Source organism: Malaclemys terrapin, chromosome 1 (genome assembly GCF_027887155.1).
Source record: "Malaclemys terrapin pileata isolate rMalTer1 chromosome 1, rMalTer1.hap1, whole genome shotgun sequence".
In the NCBI taxonomy this organism is placed as follows: Eukaryota; Metazoa; Chordata; order Testudines; family Emydidae; genus Malaclemys; species Malaclemys terrapin.
Window position 1 is genome coordinate 83,016,277 of NC_071505.1, and position 26,055 is coordinate 83,042,331.

The 26,055-nt window shown below is 47.1% G+C and overlaps 1 protein-coding gene across 3 annotated transcripts in view; it reads right to left on the minus strand.

Annotated features, from left to right (window-relative positions):
• Positions 1-6,486, minus strand: part of NTN4 (netrin 4) — a 125,843-nt gene extending 119,357 nt beyond the window's left edge. Inside the window, exons 1-2 of one of the 3 annotated variants that reach the window (XM_054028397.1) lie at positions 5,864-6,486; positions 139-668 (exon numbers count right to left, since the gene is read on the minus strand). In XM_054028397.1, the coding sequence (XP_053884372.1) occupies positions 139-668; positions 5,864-5,987 (654 nt within the window). In that variant the 5' untranslated portion in view covers positions 5,988-6,486. The remainder of the gene's footprint in view (positions 1-138; positions 669-5,863) is intronic. The other 2 variants (XM_054028387.1, XM_054028405.1) reach the window with 2 other exon arrangements.
• Between the last annotated feature and the right edge of the window lie 19,569 nt (positions 6,487-26,055).

Below are 26,055 nucleotides of genomic sequence, written 5' to 3' on the forward strand. Positions count from 1 at the left end.
TTGAAATTAACTAGATTTCAAGTTGACAGTGGCACTGTAAGATGAGAAATATAAATTCTGGAGCAAAGGTTATAAGGGGACTGAATTCAGGGCCAACATTTATTTGACAGTATCCCTTTAACATGCCAGTGAACTTACCTCTCCCCCAGTGCAAGGAAAGGGACTTGAATATCTTGAAGTGCAAATTGCTCCTTTCTTTGTCACATCATCCTCTAGGCCAAAAGTTGCCGAACAGTTAGTGGAAAAATACTTGTAAGGCTTCCATGTTTTCCCAAAATCCTGGGACCGCTCCAGAACCATGGCTGCTGGCCTTGGTGACTTAAACACCATGATTATGTGAGTAAAGTAAAACTCAGCTTCCAAATCCAGCTGGATCCTCTCCTTGTGCACATCCTCAGCTGACTGCCACCATGTGCGAGGCAATCGGAAGGAAGAGTCGGCCATTGCAGAGGGCGGGTGAGCCAGATGGGTGTGAGCAGCATTGCATTTGTCACACTTGGGCCGCTTGCATGTCAGGTCCGCATTCTCACTATATGAACAGTAAAACTCGGTGGAGTTGCGTCCACATGTGGTATCTGTCCACAATCTTCGTCCATGGGCTAGGTTTCCCATTCGAGGGTTGCATGCTTTTTCGCAATGGGACCCAACTCCAACAACACTGCTCAGTCCTAGGTGAAGGAAAGTACGTGTTAATCTAAAGCAATTGATCTTTAACGGCATTGCTCTCAGACGACTGCATTCAGGTTACCATGTGAAACAGCTCCCTGTGTAACCTTCACACCAGTGTAGCTAAATCCTGCACTGGCCAACACAGAGATCAAGAAGAGAAGCCCAGAGTCAGGGGCTGAAGGGAACTGCTGCAGACTAGGGCAGCCCTCAGGACTGCACCTGTTTCAGTGGCCAGAGAACACCTGGAGCACAGGCCTGCCCCAGCCATACTTCCTCCTGGTCCCAAAATGCCCCCGGCTATTCCACTGAGGGGCATTTACAACAGCCCTACAGCCCCTTTGCCTCAGCCTGGCTCCCTCTCCCTCTGCAGTGGATGCTACATTAAACCCAGGGGCAGTAGATGCCGCCTAAGGCTTAATGTGGTAGATAAGGAACACTCCAGGGTTCCCTGGAAACCACATGCAGGAAAAAGTCCTATTGGGTAGTTTCTAGGAAACCTTGAGGGTTTTTTAGCTACCACAATAAGCATTATGGAGCACTCCCTGGTATGGCAGCCACCTCAGTTGGGAAAGGGAATATTCCCTTCTCTTGCTGTCCTGTGTTAGGGGAAACCAAGCTGCTTCCTGAGCTATCCCAGAAAACCCTGAGGATTTGAAGTGGGGCAGTGACCCTGTCTGAATACCCACAAAGATATATTGGTATCTCAGGATATGGCCATACAACCCCTCTCCTCAAGACCCCAGAAAGAGACCCATCCCATCACAGGACAGGGAGGAGGCCATGAAGAAAGCAGTAAGTAGCGTGGAGGTTGGGTGGTGCTAGGGCTTACTGGGCAGATGAGATAGCTGAGTTCTGGGTAGGAGACAGGGAGGTGAGCTGTGGAGGGATATTCAAGCAAGGTGCTTCCGTATTCCTACTGAGCCTGGAGGTTGTTTGCATAGTAGGAACACTGAAGCATCCCCTCCCCAGGTGCTGCAGAGGTCAGGATTTAGCCGGTACACTGGTTCATATTTTGGAAGTTTGTCACTAATGGTGTGTAAAGAAAAAATTCCACTGTTGAAATGGTGCTGGCAAGTTGCCCTGTAATTTAGTCTACGTGGTTTTTGTTCAGGTTTGTCTAGAAGTCTTGTTGATTTAAAACTCATGCAATTACAGTGTCTACACAGAAAATAAAATCACCACAGGGGTTCAGTATGAAATCTTTAGCAAAGTTACAGTCATGGTTTAGTAATTTTTATTATAAACTTTCCACCTATTAATGAAGCTGACAGTCAGTCAGGAACTAGATTGTATTTTATGACCCATAGCCATTTAACTTAAAAAAAATAAACAAAACAGCTCTGATGACTTGAAAATGGGCATGCCAAAATATTTGAGGTGCATAATGTGTTCTTTATCACTGGGCCAAACATACACAATAAGCTTTATGCATTAACGATTATGGTTTCTTCTTGGTCTTTTTGCTAAGTTCAAGTGTCATTTTGGTTTATTATCCAATACATCCTCTATCTGGGGGCTATTACTGTTATTCAGCTTTGGTATATATTAGTTGCACTGGAGTTCTATCCTGCATTAGCAGAGGGGTAGATTTAATGATCTGATAGATTTTCCCTCACCCCCATTTCTAATACCAAGGATCTATGCAAGTTTTTTATATAGATTACTCAGAAAAGCTGTGGAACATTGTTTATAAAGCACTTACAAATGGGCAGATTGCATTGGCTAAAAATATCTTGGAAAGATTTTAATGACCAAAATACTCTGTGAAATAATGTATCCCCTACAGGGATAAGAAATTAAGTGCATTAAAAAGGACAGTTGCAGGCAAGAACTAAAATAAGACAGTCTCAGCTCAAATTTACAAAATATACTTATGCCCATAACAGTGAATAAATACAACTGTAACATTTACAGAACAACACTTATCCCTTATAGAGATCCTTTTCAAAAGCACTGACCAAACATAAACTAATGGACACAGCTCTCCTGAGAGATAGGGAAGTAAGTATTTTACCATGTGCGTTATCAGTTAGGCTTACCATGGGCTGACTTAATTTATGTGTTGGCTGCTTTTTTGGATTCTTTAGCTACATTATTGTAGTGAAGTTACCTGTTAAATAAACAGGTGAACGTTTACTGTAGCACCCTCCACCATTACATTTCAAATTACTACCTCTAATAGCAAGCACTCTTGTGAAGAAATAAATATGTCAGTTCTCAGTCAGGACTCCAATATGATTTTTAATGAGTATCCATATTGATCAAGTGCTATCTTTGTGCTCAATATTGTATAGTATATAGAGGAAAACGTGGACTAAAATCATTGTCCTGCTAAAGTCAATGGGAATTCCAATGGAGCCAGGATTTCACCTATAAGTTCTGCCCCAAGGATCTTACAGTAACTGTTCAGATGCAAAAGCATTATACTTAAATTGACAAATGGATTAAAGTAAATAAAACACTTTCTGTAGTCCTTTGGTAGGCCTGTCTCTTCGGGGCTCTGTCCTGCAGAGCTTGTCCATGAGGTGCTGAGCACACAACTCCCGTTAAAGTCCATGGGAGGTGAGGATACTCAGAAGTGGTTAGCACCTGCTAGCATCAAAGCCTTATTTCCATACTCCCAGGGGCTTTGAATCAGGCCCATAGTTTTCATTCCTCATTTGGGAGTGGATCCTGCTCCCATTGGAGTCAATGGGGACAGGTTCAGGCTGTCGGAATTCACAAGCCATTGCCTCTTATATTGGGGGAAAAAACAAAACCTTTGAATAATAGGAGGTTTTTTTTTCCAAATGAAAAAAATTAGAATGATGGATGCAGAGTGCTGCAATTTGTGAGATGTGACAGTTTTCTGGCTTACTGCTGTTTACCACAAGAATACAGCAAAATTGACAGACTGGAGCATAAAGATTTTCACACTGTCAGCCACAAACTCTCGTCAGCTCTTCCATTACCAGAAAGAGGTGCGTCTCCATACCCCTTAATGGTTATGCTTAACCATATGCTATTTCATACCCTATACACTGTGCATACCACTGAACAGCAATCTTTAGTAATGGACAAGAGCACACAAGGTACACCATGACTCACCTGTAAAATATCCAGGCCTAACATGTGCTTCCTGTTTAAGCATTTTTTCAGTTGACACACATGCCTAGTAACATTTCACTTACGCCCTTGCAATTGATTATATGATTTTTCTATAACAAGCTGATAATGAGGTTTGTTCAAAAAGAAAATCAGCCCATGGCTTGAAAACGCTCCAAGAAAACATATAAACAGTTTATATAACACAATATTAAAGCCTAATTGTGAAGTGTTTTGAGATCCTTGTTAAGTACAAAGTGTTTGTTATATTAAATACATTTGGCAAGGGTAGAAAAGGGGTTTAAAGCTTTGGTTTATCTGTGTGCTAGTTTTGCCATCAGTACTGTAAAGATAATTACATGACTAAAAACTTTATTTACTACATTGTGAATTCTGCTTTTCTCACTCCCCTCCAATACTGAAGTAATGGTTCCCACGCCACAAGGATAACTGACACCAAGATTATTAGAGCTACATTATCTTGTAGATCTTAGCTGGTAAGACTCAGAATAAGCAGTAAGGAACAATCTCAGTGATACACTGTTGTACTATATGCTAACCAGATACCAAGGAGCTTCTAAATAAATAAGTCAGCCAAAGGGAGTGAATGAAAGCTATCTTATCTTTACTTCATGTAAAGGTGCTATGAGCAACATGAGCGTAGGCACTGTGGGGTGTCAGTGCTAAGGGTCAGTAAAGTCCAGGCATGTTTATCTTATTTGAGATCTTTAGATTGCTTTGCTTGTGCATAAACTTGAAGTAGCAGTTACTTCAGAAAGAATGCACGTGTCTGACTTTTCCCTCAGAGTCAGATGTGATAAAGGGATAGCTCATAGAAATTACAGCTGGAAAACACTTATCAGGACACCCACTCCATCGCCTACCAGGGCAGCTACAGTGCACTGTTTGGTGCTTTGCCCAGTCTAATTCTGGCTGTCTCACATGGTGAGCTTCCTAAACTTTCAGTGGCAAGAAGCTTTTCTTCGTATTTTGTTTAAATATTCCTTTTTTCACTTTCAGTCTCATTACCTCCTAGTTATATCCCTCTCCAAACTATTCCAGACAGTCACCATGTCCCCTCTAAGATGTTGCTTAGCCAGTCTGTACCTACAGTATTTAGCCGTTGAAAACTCCCCTTACTGCTGAGGCTGAGGAGATGGCCACAAGACTGCTGGTGTGCGTCTGCAGTGTTGGATGGGAAGCAGTGTGACAAGCTGCCCCATATGGAATTTAATTTGCATTCCTGAAAATAAATTCTGGGAAAACGAGAACTGACTTGGGAAATACGCCCATAGTATGTCCAGGATTTAGTGGGAAAGGAAAGTGAAAAAGAGAGAGAAAGGTGACTTGAACATAGAACATTTTACTGTTTGAGGACCCCTTTCTGAGGAATCAATAAAAACCCAAACAAAAGAACCTGAGGTGTGAATGCACACTTCTCAGAAACACTGACTGTTCCTGACCATAGAAGAGGCACTTTTTCCCTTTAGAGGCCATTCCAGCTATAGCTAAAATAATCCACGCTCGTTATTCTCTTTCCTGCTAAGGAAGCTCCTGTTCCCTGTATCCATATGCAGAAAAAGGGCTGAGGTTAAAAAAACAACTTAATGGCATTCACCAGTATGCTACATTGTCATCTTTCCTTCTTGGACGAACTGCGCCTTCCTGATGTCTTCCCTGGCTCTCCCATTCCACTTGACTTTTCACACTCTCTTATGAACTTGTTAAAGAGCCGATCACATTTTTTTTTTTAAAAAAAGCGGATGTTACATCTTTTCCTTGAGAGGCGGCTAAGGAACATTGAGATCCGAAACCCGTAGAGGAAAAGTCTAAGGGTGTCTGTTCATATACACGGTGGTGTACATTGCAAGTAAAACTCTTCTTTGTTCGTTCTGAAAATGATAATCGGGCTAGAAAGATAAATTTGGATCGTTAAGGGTAAATACTGCCCTTAACCAGCGGCTTACATATACTGCTGTAGAAGGAGGAAGATAGGGAATATGAAGCGATTTCATAGTCTGAAACTGTGTTCCCCAGCAGCTTTATTCCTTTCTAGAGGTTAAGGATGGGGGAGAAGGTTTAGAAGGAATGAAAATACATCAAGACCCACCTGCAGCTACAGCAGAGCAGCCCAGAAGTGCAATGAGCCAGACCCAGCTCTCCATGGCCAAACTCCTGGTCAAAGTGCATGAATCAAGGAGGAGGACCAGGAGCCTGGAATCTCTTCTGCACATGAAGAAGGTTCTCCAGAGCAAATCCTTCCCGGCAGGTCATTCATTCGCCACTCACTGGCGTGCTAAGGGCAGGAGGGAGGCTCCAGCCCCCGAGTCTCCCCCGGGGAGTGACATCGCGGGACAGCTGCTGGCTCCTCCAGCCCCCGGGGAGCCGCGTGCCTCGCTGAGAACATTTCACTTCCCCGCGGGGACCCGCCGGGCTCCTGCTGCTCCCGTGCAGGGCATGGCAAGCCGAACTCTCCCGACCTTTCACTTCCCGGCCGCCGCCGCCGCCTCCTGCGGCTGCTTCCTCCCAAGGGGCACTTGCAGGAGGTGCATTTTATTGCATCGGTCCCGATCTCTGTGTCTGCGGCGCCCGGGCCCCCTCCCGCGCTGGCTATCCCCTCCGTTGACAGCCCCTGGCTCCGCAGGCTGCAGCCTCGCCGTACTGCAGCGGGAGCACGGAGCCAGCCAGCGCGAAGAGACTGGCTGCCGCTCCAGGGGGCTGGGGGTTGACACCGCCCCCAGCCACATCTCCTCCAGCGCAGCTACCGGCGCCCGCTACCACCCCGCCTCCCTGTGTCCCCAGGAGCAGCCTCCCTCAGGCCGGGGGCGAGCGGCTAGCTCCGACTGCCCGCTGCTGGCGGGAGCGTTCCGGGGGGCACGGGCTCGCCCGCCTCAGACCCGAGCGTGCTCAGAGCCTCCTCAGTCAGATGGACAGGACAGCAACTGGGGGGGGGGGGGAGGGGGGGCGCTCGGCCAGGCCCAGCGCTTCTTCCAGCCACTCCGCCCCGCCCAGCTATTCCTGTTCTCCCCCTCAGCCCAGCTAGCCCCCTGCTCCCTGCTCAGCTAGTCCTGTTCTCCCCCTCCAGCCCAGCTAGCCCCCTGCTCCCCTCCCCCCTCCAGCCCAGCTAGCCCCCTGCTCCCTGCTCAGCTAGTCCTGTTCTCCCCCTCCAGCCCAGCTAGCCCCCTGCTCCCCTCCCCCCTCCAGCCCAGCTAGCCCCCTGCTCCCTGCCCAGCTAGTCCTGTTCTGCCCCCTCCAGCCCAGCTAGCCCCCTGCTCCCCTCCCCCCTCCAGCCCAGCTAGCCCCCTGCTCCCTGCTCAGCTAGTCCTGTTCTCCCCCTCCAGCCCAGCTAGCCCCCTGCTCCCCTCCCCCCTCCAGCCCAGCTAGCCCCCTGCTCCCTGCCCAGCTAGTCCTGTTCTGCCCCCTCCAGCCCAGCTAGCCCCCTGATCCCTGCCCAGCTAGTCCTGTTCTCCCCGTTCCAGCCCAGCTAGCCCTTCCCCCCTCCAGCCCAGCTAGCCCCCTGCTTCCCACCCAGCCCAGCTAGCTCTCCTGCCCTTCCCCTTCCAGCCATCCCCTCTGCCACCCATTATCCTTCTTCCCTCTCAGCCAATAGCTCTCCCAACCATCTGTCTCCAGCTCAGTTATCCTTCCGACCTCCCTTCCTTCCTTCAGTCATTGCTACCTCCAGCCATTTTGCCCCAGCAATTTCCCTCTCCTATCCAGATCAGCCACCCCATTGCCACAGCCACCCCCTTCCCAATCAACCCCTCCTGCTTCCCAGCCCTTATCCCTTATCCCCACCTCAGCCCCAGCCCCACAGCTCAGCCATTCTTTAGTCCTACATCCCTTGTGTCAAATGGCCCATGAAGCAGAGACAACTCACTTCCAGGCTCCCACCTGAACACCGCTGGGGCCTATTTGACATAAGGAGGGAGGAGGGCTGGATTGGAGACTGTGCTGCCCTGAAAGCCATTTGCTTGCTTGTGCTTTAAACACACCAGTGGTTCCCAAACTTCAACAACCTGTGAACCCCTTTCACTAAAATGTCAAGTCTCACGAACCCCCTCCTAAAAATGAATATTTCCAGGGATTTTCTCCTTTATCTGAGTATAAATTATAAAAGCAGTGATCTGGGAAATATAAAATTTGTTTTTATGACATGCATATTACACACTATTTATTATTTATCATTATTTATCATTACAGTATTTTTATTACATTATGAAAATGGCGACACTCTTCCAATATCTCACTTTTGTAGCTTGTATCACTTTGAATAAGCCTGTTATAAGACAAGGCTCCTATGTTTCATCAAGGAGTATCAGATCTGAAACATCATGAAGGTATTTAAGAAGCCAAGTCAAAGAGTTCCTCCTACACAAGCATTCAGGTCTTGAGCAGTCCAGGCAAACAATTCACATTACAACAAAGCTTAAACTTGTTCTTCATAATAATTAAAAAAAGCCCAAACAATACTAGCTGCCTATTTAATTTTAAAAACAGCAAAAAATATCCACCTCCCTTTCCATTTCTTATACAGAGTCTTGAAGTTTAAATCTCCTCAGTGTGATAGATAGGCTTGCTTTGATCTGCTTAGCTCGTGGAAGTCCAGTGGCTCCAGGCTGCTGGCCCCGTGCTGCCCGGAAGTCCCTAGGGACAGCTCTGTCCGCCATTAGGGAATTTTTTTCCGAGAACCCCCTGTAACATTTCACAAACCTCCAGGGGTTCACGAACCCCAGTTTGGAAACCACTGAAACACACACACATTCGTCACAATCCCTACACCAGAGTGACAATATAAAACAGTGCTCATCATAATACACCTGTACGTGATTCCCTTCATTCCACCCCCACATTTCACCTCCCCTTCTGCTAAGGGTGAACTAGAAATCATTAGGACCTTCTGTCTCCTCAGCAGCCACCAGTTGGATGAGACACAGAAGTCTGGAACCAGTCCTCTCAGAGAGGTGACAGTCAGTCTGCAGCACAGCACTGCAACTATCAAGTGCATTCGAAGAAGTGGGCTGTAGTCCACGAAAGCTTATGCTCTAATAAATTTGTTAGTCTCTAAGGTGCCACAAGTACTCCTGTTCTTCTTTTTATCAAGTGGTAAACACACAAGAGATTAGCCTGGTGGGTATGGGACAGTGAGTTCCTGTCTAGACACACACACATGCATACTGTACAAGTCTAACTGAGGGTTAAAGAAAATGACATCAGCGGTGGAAATGAGAAGCCTACTCTTGTGTTATGTAAATCTGCACTGAAAATTAGATATTCAAAAGCTATCAGCCTAGTTTGTATTACCGAAAAGAGATAATTGAATACTGGGGGAAAATGGTACAGTTCTACAACCATAATGGATTATAACAGGACTAGATACTCTCAGAGGGCATTTTGATAGCCCATACACATGAGAGGATTATAAAATCTATGATCAATGGAGCGATATTTATAAAGCATTTTTTAATCTGGGGGGGAAGATGAAAGGTGATCTAAATATGAGAGCAGTTGTTTTAAAATAAAGTTATCCAAGTTCAAAGTGCAAAGAATAAAGGCTGAAAAAATTCATAACAGTTGCAACATGCTCACCTTCCAGGTTAGATTCAGATAAGGAAAAAAAGTGATTGTTCAGAAGCTTTCCCCGCTGGTTCTTTTAACCCTCCTGTGCTGAGAATGAACATCAGAAATTGCAACTTAAAAAGGTAATTATTTAAGAAAAATACATATTTTGTTAAAAGCCATGGCTGGTGGGCTACAAGAATATTCCCCCATCCTCCACCATAAATGATGGGCCCAGAAAGCATCTCTATAGTCTGCAGCTTTCAACATAGTACACCACAACTATCCTCTTCCACTACACCACCCCAAATGTCCAGGCAAATGATATCCTACTTGTGTATTTCCTCTTCAAAGATCTATTCCATTCTACTAATGTTGAAAAACTAGAAAGGGTTCAGAAAAGAGCTACAAGAGTGATTCAAGGTCTGGAAAACATGCCTTATGGTGAGAGATTTAAGAACTCAATCTACTTAGTTTATCCAAGAGAAGGTTAAGAAATAGCTTGTTCATGAATGAGCTATAAGTAGCTACATGGTGAAGAGATTTCTGATAGTAGAGGCTCTTTAGCAGAAAAAGGCATAACAAGATTAAATGGTTGGAAGCTGAAGATCAAAATTTGCATCTAAATTTGTCTAACAGTGAGGGTGATTAACCATTGGAACCACTTTCCTAAGCACATGGTGGATTTTCCATCACTTTAAGTCTTTAAATCAAGACTGGAGACCTCTCCACATGTTATGCTCTAGTTTAAACAGAAGTTATACACTTGATTCAGGAATTACCAGGTGAGGCTCTATGACCTGTGGCATACAGGAGGTCAGACTACATGATCATAATAGTTCCTTCTGGTCTTAGAATCTATGAATTATATCATGGCAGATTAGTTCTAGGAAGGAAGGAAAAACCTTTGAAATTTACATGGTTCTACTGCATAATCTGTCAGAGTAACCAGAAACCAATGAAACAAGAAACATTTCCAGGGTTTCAATTACAGTTTCTCTCTTAATTTGATCACTGGCTAATTTGATCCTCCTTTTAAATTGATCTAAATGTCAGGAATAAAAAAAAAAATCACCTCTGTATTTAAAAGTATAACCTCCACCCTTTTTTGGGTGCTAATGAGTAATGCAACTACTAGCTATGGAAAGTTGCTATTTGGGGGCCTGATCCTGCATGACTGAAGTTAATGAGAGTGTTGTCATTAATGTACATGGCAGGCCTTTAATGCATAAGGAAGCCAGAATCCTAAATAAGAAGTGTTTTCCCTGTGTTTTTTCTTCTCTGTGACATTAAGAGGACCACATCTAATGATTTTGTCATTGATTCACACATGGCAATGGACATTATTGGTGGTATCATATGCTAGACAAACTGTGATATGCACCCTGCTGGCCATGTTGGTAACAGGAGTGACTGCTTATTTCAGTTGAAGTGACAGAGACAGACTTGAAATAAAAAAGAGGAAGACTTTTTAATTATACAGAATCAAGAATAGTGGTTTGTTTGTTTTTTTAACCTAAGGTTGTATCTTCAATACTCATTTCTTTAACTGTGTAGTTGCTCCACATTGATTTTAAAAGATACCATTCCCTGTATAGGACTGAGACACTCAGTCCTGTACAGGGAGCGGCATCTTTTGAAATCAATGTCCTGCAAAAGTCATATAAAGAGGAAATATCAGAGGGATATGTAGTCAGTGTTGGGTCTAGACTCAATTAATTCCAAGAGTGCTAGGCGGCAGCAGAGGACATCTAGAAGGGAAAAGGCCAGCCCAAGAGCAGCCTCTCCTGGAATCTCTCTGTAATAATATATTTACTTGAAGTGTATTATTAAACACTTGATGTCTCTATGTACTGTTTAGATTTCCAGACAGGTTCCTGATAAACAAAGGAGACAAAACTGAATTTCAAGTTGTGTGGATGTCTGTTTGTTTGAGTCTGTAAGCAGTTGTTGTGTTTAATAAATGCCTCCTGTTTATGACAGACTGATTCCATATATTACGACACCCCACTTCAACATAAGTGGATCATAGAGATCAAGCTTAAATAGTCCCCAAACTTGGGAAAAGCAGCAAAGAACTAACGTAGATGGTTTGGACCACAAGCACTCTCTATTTTTAAAATACTTAAGGAATCAACTTCAATAAGTTACTACCCCTGAAATGATTTTAAAAATCTACCACTAGAAGCTGCCAAATTAAAAAAAATAAACTGAAAAATATGTGGAAAGTCACAGTGACATATTTGACTGAGGATGAGGGTACAGGGGTGCTGGAACAATTTGTATAGTTGGGGTGCAGTGAACCATTGAACCAAATTGTAAACCCTGTATATGATGGAAACCACTTCAAGATGGGGGAGGGAGGTGGGGCTTCAGCAGCCATTCCCAGCACCCCTAGTTCCAGCACCTATGCCTGGATATAATTTAAGGATTGGAATTTTCATCAGCCAGTCAGATTTCATTTAAATTATTGTTAATAGGTTTGCACAAATGTAACTGGATGGCACTTAGTAAACAATTCTATTGATGATGCATAAGAAGGATTACTATTTTTATTTTGCACCAGAGGGTCCTGTGGCACCTTTAAGACTAACAGAAGTATTGGAGCATAAGCTTTCGTGGGTGAATGCCCACTTCATCAGACACAAGTAATGGAAATTTCCAGAGGCAGGTATAAATCAGTATGGAGATAAGGAGGTTAGTTCAACCAGGCAGGGTGAGGTGCTCTGCTAGCAGTTGAAGTGTGAACACCAAGGGAGGAGAAACTGCTTCTGTAGTTGGATAGCCATTCACAGTCTTTGTTTAATCCTGATCTGATAGTGTCAAATTTGCAAATGAACTGGAGCTCAGCAGTTTCTCTTTGGAGTATGATCCTGAAGTTTTTTTTGCTGTAAGATGGCTACCTTAACATCTGATATTGTGTGGCCAGGGAGATTGAAGTGTTCTCCTACAGGTTTTTGTATATTGCAATTCCTGATATCTGACTTGTGTCCATTTATCCTCTTGCATAGTGATTGTCCAGTTTGGCCAATGTACATAGCAGAGGGGCATTGCTGGCACATGATGGCACATATAACATTGGTGGACGTGCAGGTGAATGAGCTGGTGATGTTGTAGCTAATCTGGTTAGGTCCTGTGATGGTGTTGCTGGTGTAGATATGTGGGCAGAGCTGGCATCGAGGTTTGTTGCATGGGTTGGTTCCTGAGTTAGAGTTGTTATGGTGCGGTGCATGGTTGCTGATGAGAATATGCTTAAGGTTGGCGGGTTTTCTGTGGGCGAGGACTGGCCTGCTTCCCAAGGTCTGTGAAAGTGAGGGATCATTGTCCAGGATGGGTTGTCGATCACTGATGATGCGTTGGAGAGGTTTAAGCTGAGGACTGTAGGTGATGGCCAGTGGAGTTCTGTTGGTTTCTTTTTTGGGCCTGTCTTGTAGCAGGAGGCTTCTGGGTACACATCTGGCTCTGTTGATTTGTTTCTTTATTTCCTTGTGTGGGTATTGTAGTTTTGAGAATGCTGGTGAAGATCTTGTAGGTGTTGGTCTCTGTCCGAGGGGTTGGAGCAGATGCGGTTGTACCTCAGCGCTTGGCTGTAGACAATGGATCGTGTGGTGTGTCCGGGGTGGAAGCTGGAGGCATGAAGGTAGGCATAGCGGTCGGTGGGTTTTCGGTATAGGGTGGTGTTAATGTGGCCATTGCTTATTTGTACTGTGGTGTCTAGGAAGTGGACCTCCCATGTAGATTGGTCCAGGCTGAGGTTGATGGTGGGGTGGAAGCTGTTGAAATCATGGTGGAATTCTTCTAGGGTCTCCTTCCCATGGGTCCAGATGATGAAGATGTCATCAATGTAGCGTAGGTAGAGAAGGGGCATGAATGGACGAGAGCTGAGGAAGCGTTGTTCCAGGTCAGCCATAAAAATGTTGGCATATTGTGGGGCCATGCGGGTGCCCATAGCGGTGCCACTGGTCTGGAGGTATATATTGTCACCAAATTTGAAATAATTGTGCGTGAGGATAAAGTCACAGAGCTCAGCAACAAGTTGTGCTGTGTCATCATCAGGGATACTGTTCCTGACAGCTTGTATTCCATCTGTGTGTGGGATGTTTGTGTAGAGAGCCTCTACATCCATGGTGGCTAGTATGGTGTTTTCTGGGAGTTCACCAATGCATTGTTGTTTTCTCAGGAAATCAGTGGTGTCACGGAGATAGCTGGGAGTGCTGGTGGCGTAGGGTCTGAGTAGGGAGTCCACATATCCAGACAGTCCTTCAGTGAGAGTGCCAATGCCCGAGATGATGGGGCGTCTAGGATTTCCAGGTTTGTGGATCTTGGGTAGTAGATAGAATAACCCCAGTCGGGGCTCTAAGGCTATGTTGATTTGTTCCTGTGTTAGTGTAGGGAGTGTCCTGAGTAGATGGTGCAGTCAGGGCCGGCTCTAGGATTTTTGCTGCCCCAAGCAAAAACTATTTTGGCCGCCCTCCCCCCCCCCGTTTTTTTTCTTACCCCACCCCCCAGCCCCGCCTCAACTCCGCCCCTTCCCCAAATCTCCAGCCCTGCCTCCTCCCCCCAGGCTCTCAAGCCTAGGAGGGAGGGAGGGAGAGGGAGAAGCTGCGCATGCGCCGCGGCCACTCGGGGTCTCACCCTCCCTCCCAGGCTCTCAAACCTGGGAGGGAGGGGGAGATCCCGAGCGGCTGCGGCGCGCGAAACAGCTGATTCGCACGCCGCTGCTCCCCCTCCCTCCCAGGCTCTCAAACCCGGGAGGGAGGGGGAGATCCCGAGCGGCTGTGGTGCGCAAATCAGCTGTTTCGCGCGCCGCGGCCGCTCAGGATCTCCCCCTCCCTCCCGGGTTTGAGAGCCTGGGAGGGAGGGCAAGCAGCGGCGCGCGAGCGGCAGCAGCGGAGGTGAGTTAGGGCGGCTGGGGCACATTTTTAGGGGCGGCATGGCCCGCGCCAGAATGCTGCACCTAAAAATGTGCCGCCCCAAGCACCAGCTTGTTTTGCTGGTGCCTAGAGCTGGCCCTGGGTGCAGTTTCTTAGTGTATTCCTCAGTGGGATCTGAGGAAAGTGGCCTGTAGAATTTGGTATTGGAGAGTTGTCTGGCAGCCTCCTTCTGGTAGTCAGACCTGTTCATGATGACAACAGCACCTCCTTTATCAGCCTCTTTGATGATAATGTCAGGGTGGTTTCTGAGGCTGTGGATGGCATTGCATTCTGCATGACTATTTTTATTTTGTAATATTGCAGTATTCCTTAAATGTGCTAGACACTGTACATGCTCATAGGAAGACTTAGCCCCAGTTCCCAGTCTTTCAATTTAATAGAATCCAGCTCACTGTCTCTCAGTTGTGTTGGTCTGCAGGGTCAGCAAAAGTAAAATAAACCAAAACCAAACCAAAAAGAATAAAGTCTTATTTTGGCCAGCAAATAAGACTGAGTAAGCACAGAGACTTTATTTGCTCAGTTAGGATGGTACCATTTTCCATAGTCACTTTCTGGATTACTACCACTCTTCAAGTATCAGAGGGGTAGCCGTGTTAGTCTGAATCTGTAAAAAGCAACAGAGGGTCCTGTGGCACCTTTAGACTAACAGAAGTATTGGGAGCATAAGCTTTCGTGGGTAAGAACCTCACTTCTTCAGATGCAAGTAATGGAAATCTCCAGAGGCAGGTATAAATCAGTATGGAGATAACGAGGTTAGTTCAATCAGGGAGGGTGAGGTGCTCCATACTGATTTATACCTGCCTCTGGAGATTTCCATTACTTGCATCTGAAGAAGTGAGGTTCTTACCCACGAAAGCTTATGCTCCCAATACTTCTGTTAGTCTAAAGGTGCCACAGGACCCTCTGTTGCTTTTTACCACTCTTCAAGGTTGCTCCATTAAATGCTCAAAAGTCAAGAAATAGGTTTAATTTAGGCATGGAGCAGCGTGCACCATCCTGGCACCAGGGAATACAGCAGCACAGAGGTCAGAAGACAGCACCATATGCGAGTTACAGTTCTGAAGGGTGGAGCTCTGTGTGGCTCAAAAGCTAGTCTCTCTCACCAACAGAAGTTGTTCCAATAAAAGATATTACCTCACCCACCTTGTCTCTCTAATACCCTGGAACCAACAGGGCTACAACTACACTGCATAGTTTTGAAGGGTAGCAGCCAGCAAGTAGATTATAGAAAGAGAGAGAAGTGGGCATGAGAGCAGGAGGGGGCCACGAAAGAAGAGCAAACTAACTGCAGCATAATTTACCATGACAGCACCAGGAGGAGGGGTGCATTGTAGTACTGGTATTGTCACTGTTGGAACACCATTGTACAGCACTGCACAAAAACAGTGGAGGGAATAAGAGGAAAGATTGCATAACATACTGGAAAGTGGACCCCATAGAAGCCACCAAAACAGGGAATGAGTGGCTAATGCAATGCCTTTACCTTAATAATTGCATAAGCCTGCCAAGTGCCATTGGCAGGTGTGCCCTCTGTATCCACAAGCCAAATATTTGTGTTGTCCCCTTCTCTTTTGCACAGCAACCACACCACCTGATACAGGCCATTTGCCCTCCCTGGCTCAAGGGTGAAAGTAACTTAAAGGACTTACCAGTATGCCGGAGTCCTGAGCAGGCGGCGTGGCCTCAACCGGAAGGGGCGGGACCTTTAAATACCCAGGCCCTTTAAATCAAGATTTAAAGGCCCAGAGGCTCTGGTTGCATCTGGGAGACCCAGGGCCTTTAAATCACTCCCGGAGTTCCCAACTGCAGAGGTGGCTGGGAGCCCTGGGGCTCAGGGGTGATTTAAAGGGCCAGGGACTCTGGCCGCTGCTACCGCAGCAGAGCCCCATGACCTTTAAATCACCTCCGGAGCTCTGCCGTCGCTACCCCGGGACTGTGAACTTGGGGGCGTTCTGATGTTTTTGTATAGGCAAATGGCATAGCCAATGACTGCCTAGGCGAATGGTTACTCATGGAAGATACTAGAAGGCTAACTTTTAATGCCTTGGCGGCTAAGGGTGAGATAAGCAGTCAGCTGCTCCTTCTCCTTCCAGCACCCAGAGTCATATGAAACTCCATGGCCTAACCAGCAAAAATTGCCAGCTCTGCACTGTTTCCACTGTGGCAGTACAGATCAATTTCCTTACTTGCCCAGCTACAACTGTTAAGTGCCAGGCTGTGGAAAGGAAGGACCCTTTAAATAAGTGTGCTGCAGTACACTGGTTCACAATGAGAGGAGGCCTGAAGTGCATACTGTGAATGTGGAGCTGCATGAGACCACCTTTACCAGGGCCCTTGATGTAGCCTTTAATACAATCGTCTCCTGTGGCAAGGCACTGGAGCTGGTATCCTGTATTGTAGAAATTAATAGTACACCACTGAACTGCATGGTGGCTACAAGTACTGAAGTTAACCTTCTCCCCTCTGGGTTAGTTCCTAATCTGGGCATTTGCCTGACTACAGTGGTTATAAAAGCTTGGAATTTGTGTGCTTTGCAGATAGTGGGTGAAGCTTTATGCTCTGTGCTCTACAAAAGGTATAGCCTTGATGGCAAAGTTTTACATTGTTAAAAGGTGCGGCTGCACATGCAGTTCCATTATTGTCCTATGATCTGTGCTTACATCTTGGTATTATGCATGAACTTGCACAGGACACGTCAGGTGTAGTTATGCTGGCTAGATTAGAAGGGGATATCCAACATATCATTCAGAGACACCATGATTCGTTTAATGGTGATGGTGTTCTGCCCACAGGATACACATATTCTCCGTAGTTGGATTAGAACCCCAAGCCCTTTGCACCACTTGCATATCATGTACCTCTTGCACTTGTGGACAAGATTGGAGCAGAACTGCAGTGCATGAAAGATAATGGTATCCTTTGGAAGGTGGAAGAGCCTACAGATCGGACCTCACCCAGGATGATCGTATACAAGAAGAATGGTGACATTCAAATGTGCACAGATTTTAGGGCACTTAATAAATGTGAAAGGTAAGCAGGCTTTGAAGAGGTGACATGCTGGTAAGTGAATCTCTGATTTTTTTCTATTGGATTACCAATCCAGTTATTGAGAGAGAGTTGCTAACTTTCAGCCACAGGTATTACTGACTTTGTTTCAGCACACAATTTGGGAGGTACTGCTATCAACAACTCCTGGTGGTTTAGTCTCTGCTCCTGCGGTATTTCAGAATGTGGTCTGTCAGATCATGGAAAATATCCAGGTGCATGTAGCTATTTGGACGACATGCTCATCTTTGCTAAAACCCTTCGTAAGCATAATATTATTCTGGCCCAGGTGCTAATTCAACTCCAACAAGCTGGCATAAAGTTGAATGTGGCCAAGTGCAGTTTTGCAAAAGCTGCTGTAGAGTTTCTAGGGTCTTCTCTGTCGGCTGATGGTGTGAAACTGGCACCTGAATGGCTAAAGCTGTTGCTTCACTGCTGGTTCTCACTGATTATATTGATTTATGTTTATTCCTTGACCTACCTCAATACATAGATGGCCATGCTCTGCCCCATTTTGGTATTTTTGCCAAGCCACTGTGGGATTTAAGCTAGAGCCAGGGAAAGTTGGCTTGGACTAAAGAGGCAAACCAGGCTTTTCAAATCTTGCATCAAGCGCTCCATTGGATCCAATCCCATGCTTATTCTGATCCATGGAAGCCCGTAGTGATTCAAACTGATGTATGCAATTGAGGTCTGGGCACAGTTCTGCTCCCAGAGGAGCAGCTGGTTATATTTGCGTCCCGTACTCTCACCCTGACGGAAGCAAAATATTCCCAGATTGAGCTCGAGTTCTTGGCAATAGTTTTTGTTATTGTATGCTTCAAAGTCTACTTAGGGGGATGACATTTTACCTTAGAAACTGATCATTTGCCTAATCTGGGTCTCTATCATAAAGCCATTGTGAGGCTGCAGCGGTGGATTATTCAGCTGCAGCACTATGACTAATTTGGCACATAGCAAAAGAAGACATAATTTATTTGTTGATGTTCTTTTAAGAAGTTCTGCTAGGTTGGAGCCCTCATATGCAGAACCGCAGATCACACCATATACTTTTTTACTGTAAGATGGGTTGAATGATTTAGGGTGGACCGCTGACGCCACTCTTCAAGATGCTCAACTGTGCAAGGTGATACGTGCTGTGCAGGCAGGTTGGATGGACCCAGTCCTTAAATTAACTTGCCTATATTCTACAAAATTGATTCTGAGTTCACGGTGAAGAACTGTGCTGCTCACTGTATCTTATGCAGTTGATTGTCCCAGCAGTGTTGTGACAAGCAGTCCTGGAGGTGGTTCATGAAGGATATTTGGGAGTTATGAAGATGAAGGAACTTCTGTGTCGTTATGCTTGGTGGCCAGGGCTGAACTCAGACTTTGAGTGTCATGTGAAGACAGGCTCAGCCTGCACAATGCATAGTACCGCTGCTCCTCTGGCCCCTTAGGAACCGGTAATTATAGCAGTGGCATTGGAACAATTTTCATAGTGGAGGTGCTGAAAGCCATTGAACAAAACTGTAAACCCTGTATATGATGGAAACCACTTCAAGCCAGCGGGTGCTTTGGCACCCCAGTGTCCCAAGTTCCAGCACCCTTAGACAGATCATAGCAGAGAACTGCAGTGGATATTACTGCCCCCTCAGTTGCACTGCATGGCTGCACACTGTTGACTGTTATAGACTATTAATCACATTACCCCTTTGCATTCATGATTTCACAAAGCACCTCAAAGGAGGCCATTTCTTGTCTAACCACTGTATTTGCACTGTGTGGCCTACCAGAGAGCCTTGTTTCCAATAACGGGACCCCTTCTGTAGCAAGAGAGTTTAAAGACTGACAAGTACTGGTACAGTACAATATAAATCTGCTGTGTACCGTCCCACAAGGAACTGCATGGGACTCTGAAGAAGCGTGTGGCTAGCATACTGGAGGAACATCGAGATGCACCCTTCCCTATTGCTTTAAGTCACAATCTATGATATTCAGCATACACCTCATGAAAATTCTGGAGAAACCCCATTCTATCAGCAATTCAGCTGACTTATGAGGAACAAGTTGTCTATGCTGATGAAAAAGGTTCATTCCATCCTTCCACCATCCTTGAAGGAATGGAACCCAATTCATTTGATCCTCAGAGGCCCAGTCCACTTTTGAGCAACTGAAAAAGGCGTTCACTTCAGCACCCATCCTTGTCCGAGACCCTACCCAGCTCTTTACTGCAGAAGCCAATGCATCAAACTTTGCCATTGGGACTGTGTTATTGCAACAAATAGAACCCATAATCAGCTCCACCCATGTGATTTTCTTTCTGCAGGGGTTAGTTTACCGGAATAAAACTACAACATTAGGGATACAGAAGTGTTAGCAATCAAGGCAGCATTCATACAGTGGCATCATCTCCTTGAAGGGGCCTGGTTCAGGTCCTTATACACCACAAGAACCTAGAGTATTTCCATACAACCAAACAGCACCAGATCCATTGGTCCCTCCTTTTTTTGCCCAATTCAACTTCATAGTGTCCTATTGTCCCAGGGCCAGGAACGGAAGGGTGGATGTGCTGTCCCACAAAGAATGAATAGGTAGGTTGAGCCTGGCACAGAACCATTTTCTACCGTGCTCAAATCATCCAACTTTGTAAATAGAACAGTGGTCAGTAGCCTGACATCGTCCATTCTGTCTCTATTGCCTCTTGATCTGTTCGCCACCCATATGAGTTCCAGCTGCCACACGGAACAAATTTATGTCCCAGACGGTCAGCCTACACTCCAGATTTTAAAACTGTATCATGACATGCTGCTCACCAGGCACTTTGGCCAATCTAAAAATGTAGGCCTTGATTTCACAGATTTTCTGGTGGCCAGGTCTGAGCTGTTATGTCAAGAGCTATGTAAAATCCTGTGACCTTTGTGCTTGGACCAAGAACCCATGCTTGAAGCTACCCTGTCTACTCCAACCGTTGCCCCAGCCTTGATCCCCGATGTAGAGCTGTGCTACTCTCATGGGTGCATGGTGGTGCTGTTCATGGTTGACCTGCTGACCAAGATGGCACACTTTCTTGCTGCGCAATCTCTACTGGCCAGGAAACAATGTGTCTCTTTTGGGAAGAAAAGTCTTCCGGTTCCACAGCTTGCCATCTGTTATCATGTCAGACCAAGGTCCACAGTTCATCTCCCACTTTTGGCGTGAATTTTTTAAGCTCCTTAGTGCAGAGCCCTTTATCTCATCAGCGTATCAATCTCAGACTAACGGGCAGATGGAACGGATCAATCAGATCTGGAGCAATATCTCTGGTGCTTCCTGAATTACCATCAAGATAACCGGGTCTCTGCTACCCTACACAGAGTTTGCATACAACAATTCAACCTGCACCTCCATACAAGTGCCCATTCTATGCCAATTATGACTTCCATCAACACTTTCACCCAGCTGTGTGTTTAGTGGGTCTCCCAGTACCTGCAGTGGAAGGTCTGGTTAGCTGCCTGCACCAAGTGCAACAAGACCTCAGGGAACATTTACAGACTGATAAAGAAGCAAAATAAGCATGATGCCGACCAGGGCCACCATGCCATCCCCAACCTTGGCATAGGGGACAAGGTCTGGCTATCAACCCAGAACCTCAGATCATCCCACCCATCAGCCACATTGGAGCACCAATACGTGGGCCAATTGTCAATCCTGGATCAAATCAGCCTGGTAACATTTAAGCTGTAACTACCCAAGTCACTGAAGATTCATCCAGTATTCCATGTCTCCCTCCTGAAGACATATACAGAGAATGTGTTCTGAGCATGTTCCAACCTACCACTCCCTACAGTCCCCCTGGCAAGAGGAATACTGATCTGGAAAATCCTTGACTCCCAGCAAGTTCAAGGTAAGCTCCTGTACCTGGTGAACTGAGAAGGGCATGGGCCAGATGACCAAACCTGTGGAGAATATCCATGCACCGGACCTGCTGCAGGACTTCCACCATATTCACTTTGAGCAGACAGGCCCAAGGGTCTCTAGAAAGCCTAGGGTTGCCAACTTTCTATTAGCACAAAACTGAACACCTTTGCCCCACCTCCTGCTCTTCCCCTTCCCTGAGGCCCCACCCCCATTCACTCCATCCCCCCTCTCTCTAGTGCTCTCTCCCACCCTCATTCACTTGCTCATTTCACTGGGCTGGGACAAGGGGTTGGGGAGCGAGAGGGGGTGAGGGCTGTGGCTGGGGGTGTGGGCTCCAGGATGGGACCAGAAATGAGGGGCTCAGGGTGCGGGAGGGGGCTCTGGGCTGGTGCAGGGGTTTGGGGTGGGGGTGGGGGTGCAGGCTCTGGCTAGGGGTGCGGGCTCTGGGGTGGGGCTGGGATGAGAGATTTGAGGTGTAGGAGGGGGCTCCGGGCTGGGGGGTGGGGCCGAAGGATGCAGAGTGTGAAAGGGGGCTCCGGGCTGAGGAAGGGGTTTGGGGTGTGGTAGGGGGTACGGGCTCTGGGCTTGCAGTGCGGGCTCTGGAGTGGGGCAATAAATGAGGGGTTTGGGGTGCAGGAAGAGGTTCCAGGCTGGCGCAGGGGTTTGGGGTGCAGGAGGGAGTGAGGGCTTCAGCTGGTGGTGCAGGCTCGGGGGTGGGGCTGGGGATGAGAGGTTTGGGGTGCATGAGGGGGCTCTGGGCTGGGGCTGAGGGGTTCAGAGTGCAGGAGGGGGTGCGGGCTCTGGGAGGGAGTTTGGTGCAGGAGGGGGCTCAGGGCTGAGATAGAAGTTTGGGGTGCAGGAGTGGTGCGGGCTCCGGGAGTGAGTTTGGGTGTGGGAGGGGGCTCAGGGCTGGGGGTTGGGGCATGGGAGGGGTTGCGAGCTCTGGACAGCCCTTACCTTGGGCAGCTCCCAGAAGCGGCGACATGTCCCTCTGGCTCCTAGGTGGAGGGGCCAGGGGGCTCTGCGCTGCCTCCATCTGCAGGTGCCGCCCCCGCAGCTCCCATTGGCCGTGGCTCCCGGCCAATGGGAGCTGTGGAGTTGTTGCTTGGGGCGGCGGTGGTGCCTGGAGCACCCCTGTGCCTAGGAGTCAGAGTGGGGACATGCCGGCCCCTTCTGGGAGCCACACGGAGCCAGGTAGGGAGCCTGCCAGCCCCACCAACCAGACTTTTAACAGCCTGGTCAGCAGTGCTGACCAGAGCCACCAGGGTCCCTTTTCGACCAGGTGTTCCGTTTGAAAACCGGACACCTGGGAACCCTAAGAAGGCACCACTGAGGTGGGGGTATTGTCAGGAATAAGGGCCTGCAGCTGAGCCTGGGACTAATTAGCTCAGCCTCCAGGCAGATTAATCAACAGCTGAGCTACAGCAGAACTGCCTGATTGATGGAGGGGAGCCAGCTGGCCTCTTTGAAGCTTAGCAGCAGTAGCAGGTGACTGGCTGCAACAAGCTCACATCTGCAGCTGCAATCGCTCCTGTGTCTGCCTGGGCGCCCCAAACTTGCTCCTTTCCTGCTCTGGTCTGCTCCAGCCCTACTCCTTGCCTGGTTCCTGACTCCAGCTCCGACCACAAGGCCTGACTGCTCATGTCCCAGCTCTGGACCCTCATTTGTAAACCTTGATGGTCTGTCACGACCCAGTAAATAACTTGACTGCAAAGTACATCTGGCTCACTAAATATTTCTTATCCCCAATATATAATATACAAATTAACCTATGAAATACTAAATAAGTACATCACGTATACCAGAGCAGGGTAGGGTTGACAACTTTCTAATCGCACAAAACCGAACACCCTTGCCCCACTCCTTCCCCGAGGGATTTGGGCTCTGGGAGGGGGCTCAGGGCTGAAGGATGGGGTTGGGGTGCAGGCTCTGGGAGGGAGTTAGGGTACAGGGAGAGTTCTGACCATGGACAGGGAGTTAGGGTGTGGGAGGGGGTTCAGGGTGTGGGCTCCAGTGGATCAGCACTTACATCAGGTGGTTCCCAGGTGGAGTGCAGCGGGGCTAAGGCAGGCTCCCTGCCTGCCCTGGCTTTGCGTGGCTCCTGGAAGTGGCTGCTATGTCTAGCTCCTAGGCGCAGGGGCAGCTAGTGGCTCTGCGCGGTGTGCACGGCCTGCACCCGCAGGTGCTGCCCCCACAGCTCCCATTGGCTGCGGTTCCCAGCCAATGGGAGCTGCAGAGCTGGCACTCGGGGCAGGGGCAGCACAAGGACCCTCCGTGGCCACCGCTGCACCTACAAGCTGGACATGGCTGCTGGTTCCAGGAGCCACGCAAAGCCAGGTTAGGCAGGGAGCCTGCCTTAGCCCCAGTGCACCGCTGACTGGACTTTTAATGGCTTGGTCAGCGGTGCTGACCGGAGCCACCAGGGTCCCTTTTCGACTGGGCATTCAAGTAAAAAACTGGATGCTTGGCAATCCTACAGCAGGGGCTCCTGCAGCTCCTGTCCCACAAGCTTGACTCCACTCCCTGGTCCAGGTGTTACAACCTCCAGGGTCACAGCACTGGTTGGCTTTGGGTCAGGCCTCCCTCCCGCCAACAGGGGGCTGGCCAGGCATGTGTGAATGGTATTGTGACCTGGCACATGGGGTCACAACATTCCTCACTCAAGTTTGGCCCAGCCAGACCCCCAACATCATGATGGAGGGGCAGCTGGACCAAAGTGAGTGATGCTGAGACTCCATGTACTGCTCACAATACCTGGTGTGGGGAGCTGAGCCCAACCAGTCCCATGGGAGTAGAGCAGTAGGAGCCACTGTGGCAGGATGAGTGCAAGTTGGGTTCTTCAAACCTTCCCCATGGACCCCTCACCCCCATGGGGGCAGAACATGCCACCCTCTTTGCCTCACCTCCTCACAGATCTCCCATGCAACTCTGACCCATTCTGGCAACCCAAATCTGGACTGAGAAACCCTGATCTATAGCATCTCTCTCTCCCCAATGGTCTTGCATTTCACACAATCAGTATTTATGCTCCATTACTTTTAGTGAGTACAATGGTTGTTTCAAATCATTCAGATTTGTACCTTCCTGTTTCATGATTTCAAACAGACAGACTAACAGAAAAATCTGCTGACCCCCTACCTGTGTCCAGTACTTCAGAACATAAGAACAGCCACACTGGGTCAGACCAATGGTCCATCTAGCCCAGCATCCTGTTTCCAACACTGGCCTATGTCAGATGCTTCAGAGAGCATGAACAGAATAGGGCAATTATCGAGTATCCATTTCCTGTCATCCAGTCCCACCTTCTGGCAGCTATATGCATCCGAAGAAGTGGGTTGTAGCCCACAAAAGCTTATGCTCTAATACATTTGTTAGTCTCTAAGGTGCCACAAGTACTCCTGTTCTTTTTGAGGATACAGACTAACACGGCTGCTACCCTGAAACCAGAGCATGAAGTTACATCCCTGACAATCTTGGCTAATAGCTATTAGAATCATAGAAATATAGGACTGGAAGGGACCTCGATAGGTCATCTAGTCCAGTCCCCTGCACTGAGGCCAGACTAAGTATTAACTACACCATCTTTGATTGGTGTTTGTCTAACCTGTTCTTAAAAACCATCAGTGACAGAGATCCCATAGCCTCCCTAGGTAACTTGTTCCAGTGCTTAATTATCCTTACAGTTAGGAATTCTTTCCTAATGTCTAATCTAAATCTCCCTTGCTGCAATATAAACCCATTACTTCTTGCCATGTCCTCAGTGGTTAAGGAAAACAATTTATCACCCTGCTCTTTATACCAACCTTTTACATACTTGAAAACTATGTCCCCACTCAGTCTTCTCTTCCCAAGACTAAACAAGCCCAATTTTTTTTTCATTCTTTCCTCATTTTCTATACCTTTAATCATTTTAGATTAGTTTTCCTCTGTACTTTCTCCAGTTTGTCCACATCTTTCCTGAAATTGGTGCCCAAAATTGGATACAGTACTTCAGTTGAGTCTTATATAGCTGAGTAGAGTGGAAGAATTACTTATTGAATTTCATCCTCTTTATTTCAAACCATTTTTGCAGTTTGTCAAGATCATTTTGAATTCTAATCCTGTCCTCCAAAGCACTTGCAATCCCTTCCAGCTTGGTACCATCTGCAAACTTTTTCAGTGTACTCTCTATGCCATTATCCAAGTAATTTATGAAGATAGTGAACAGAACTGGATGTAGGACAGATCAATGCAGGACCTCACTCAATATGCCCTTCCAGCTTAACTGTGAATCATTGATAACTACTCATTGAGTATAGTTTTCCAACCAGTTGTGCATCCATCTTACAGTAGGTTCACTGAGGCTGTATTTCCCTAGTTTGCTTATGAGAAGGTCCTGTGAGACGGTATGAAAAGCCTTACTGAACTCGAGAAATATGATTACAAAATGGTGGAAATGGTGGACCTATCCTCCATGCTAATATTTCTTATACAATATTGGAATTGCAAGAGCTACTTAAAGAGCAATCACATAATCTGAATGTATTTGTTAATGACTTAGGCCTAGATTATCCCCCACTAGCTCCACACAAGAAGGGTCTCCTTTGCACATGGGAGCTCCTGCCCCTTCCCCTGGATGGGGGCTCAGCCAACACATCAGCAGATGCTAGAGAAAGGATGGAGACTCAGCGTGCGGAAAGGGGCAGGAATGGGTAGGTCTGTCACAGGGCCAGGAGAATACATATTGTCCTCTCTCAAGCACTGTGGAAATTAATCAGAAAAAATAATGCATCCTGGGAGTGCTGGGGTTTGCCATGGCCAGGGAAAGGCCATGGTAACATGGCTGCAATGGAGCTGTGCTGCCAAGTTGTTGTGGGGGCCATATAGGAGCAGAACCAGTGCAGGG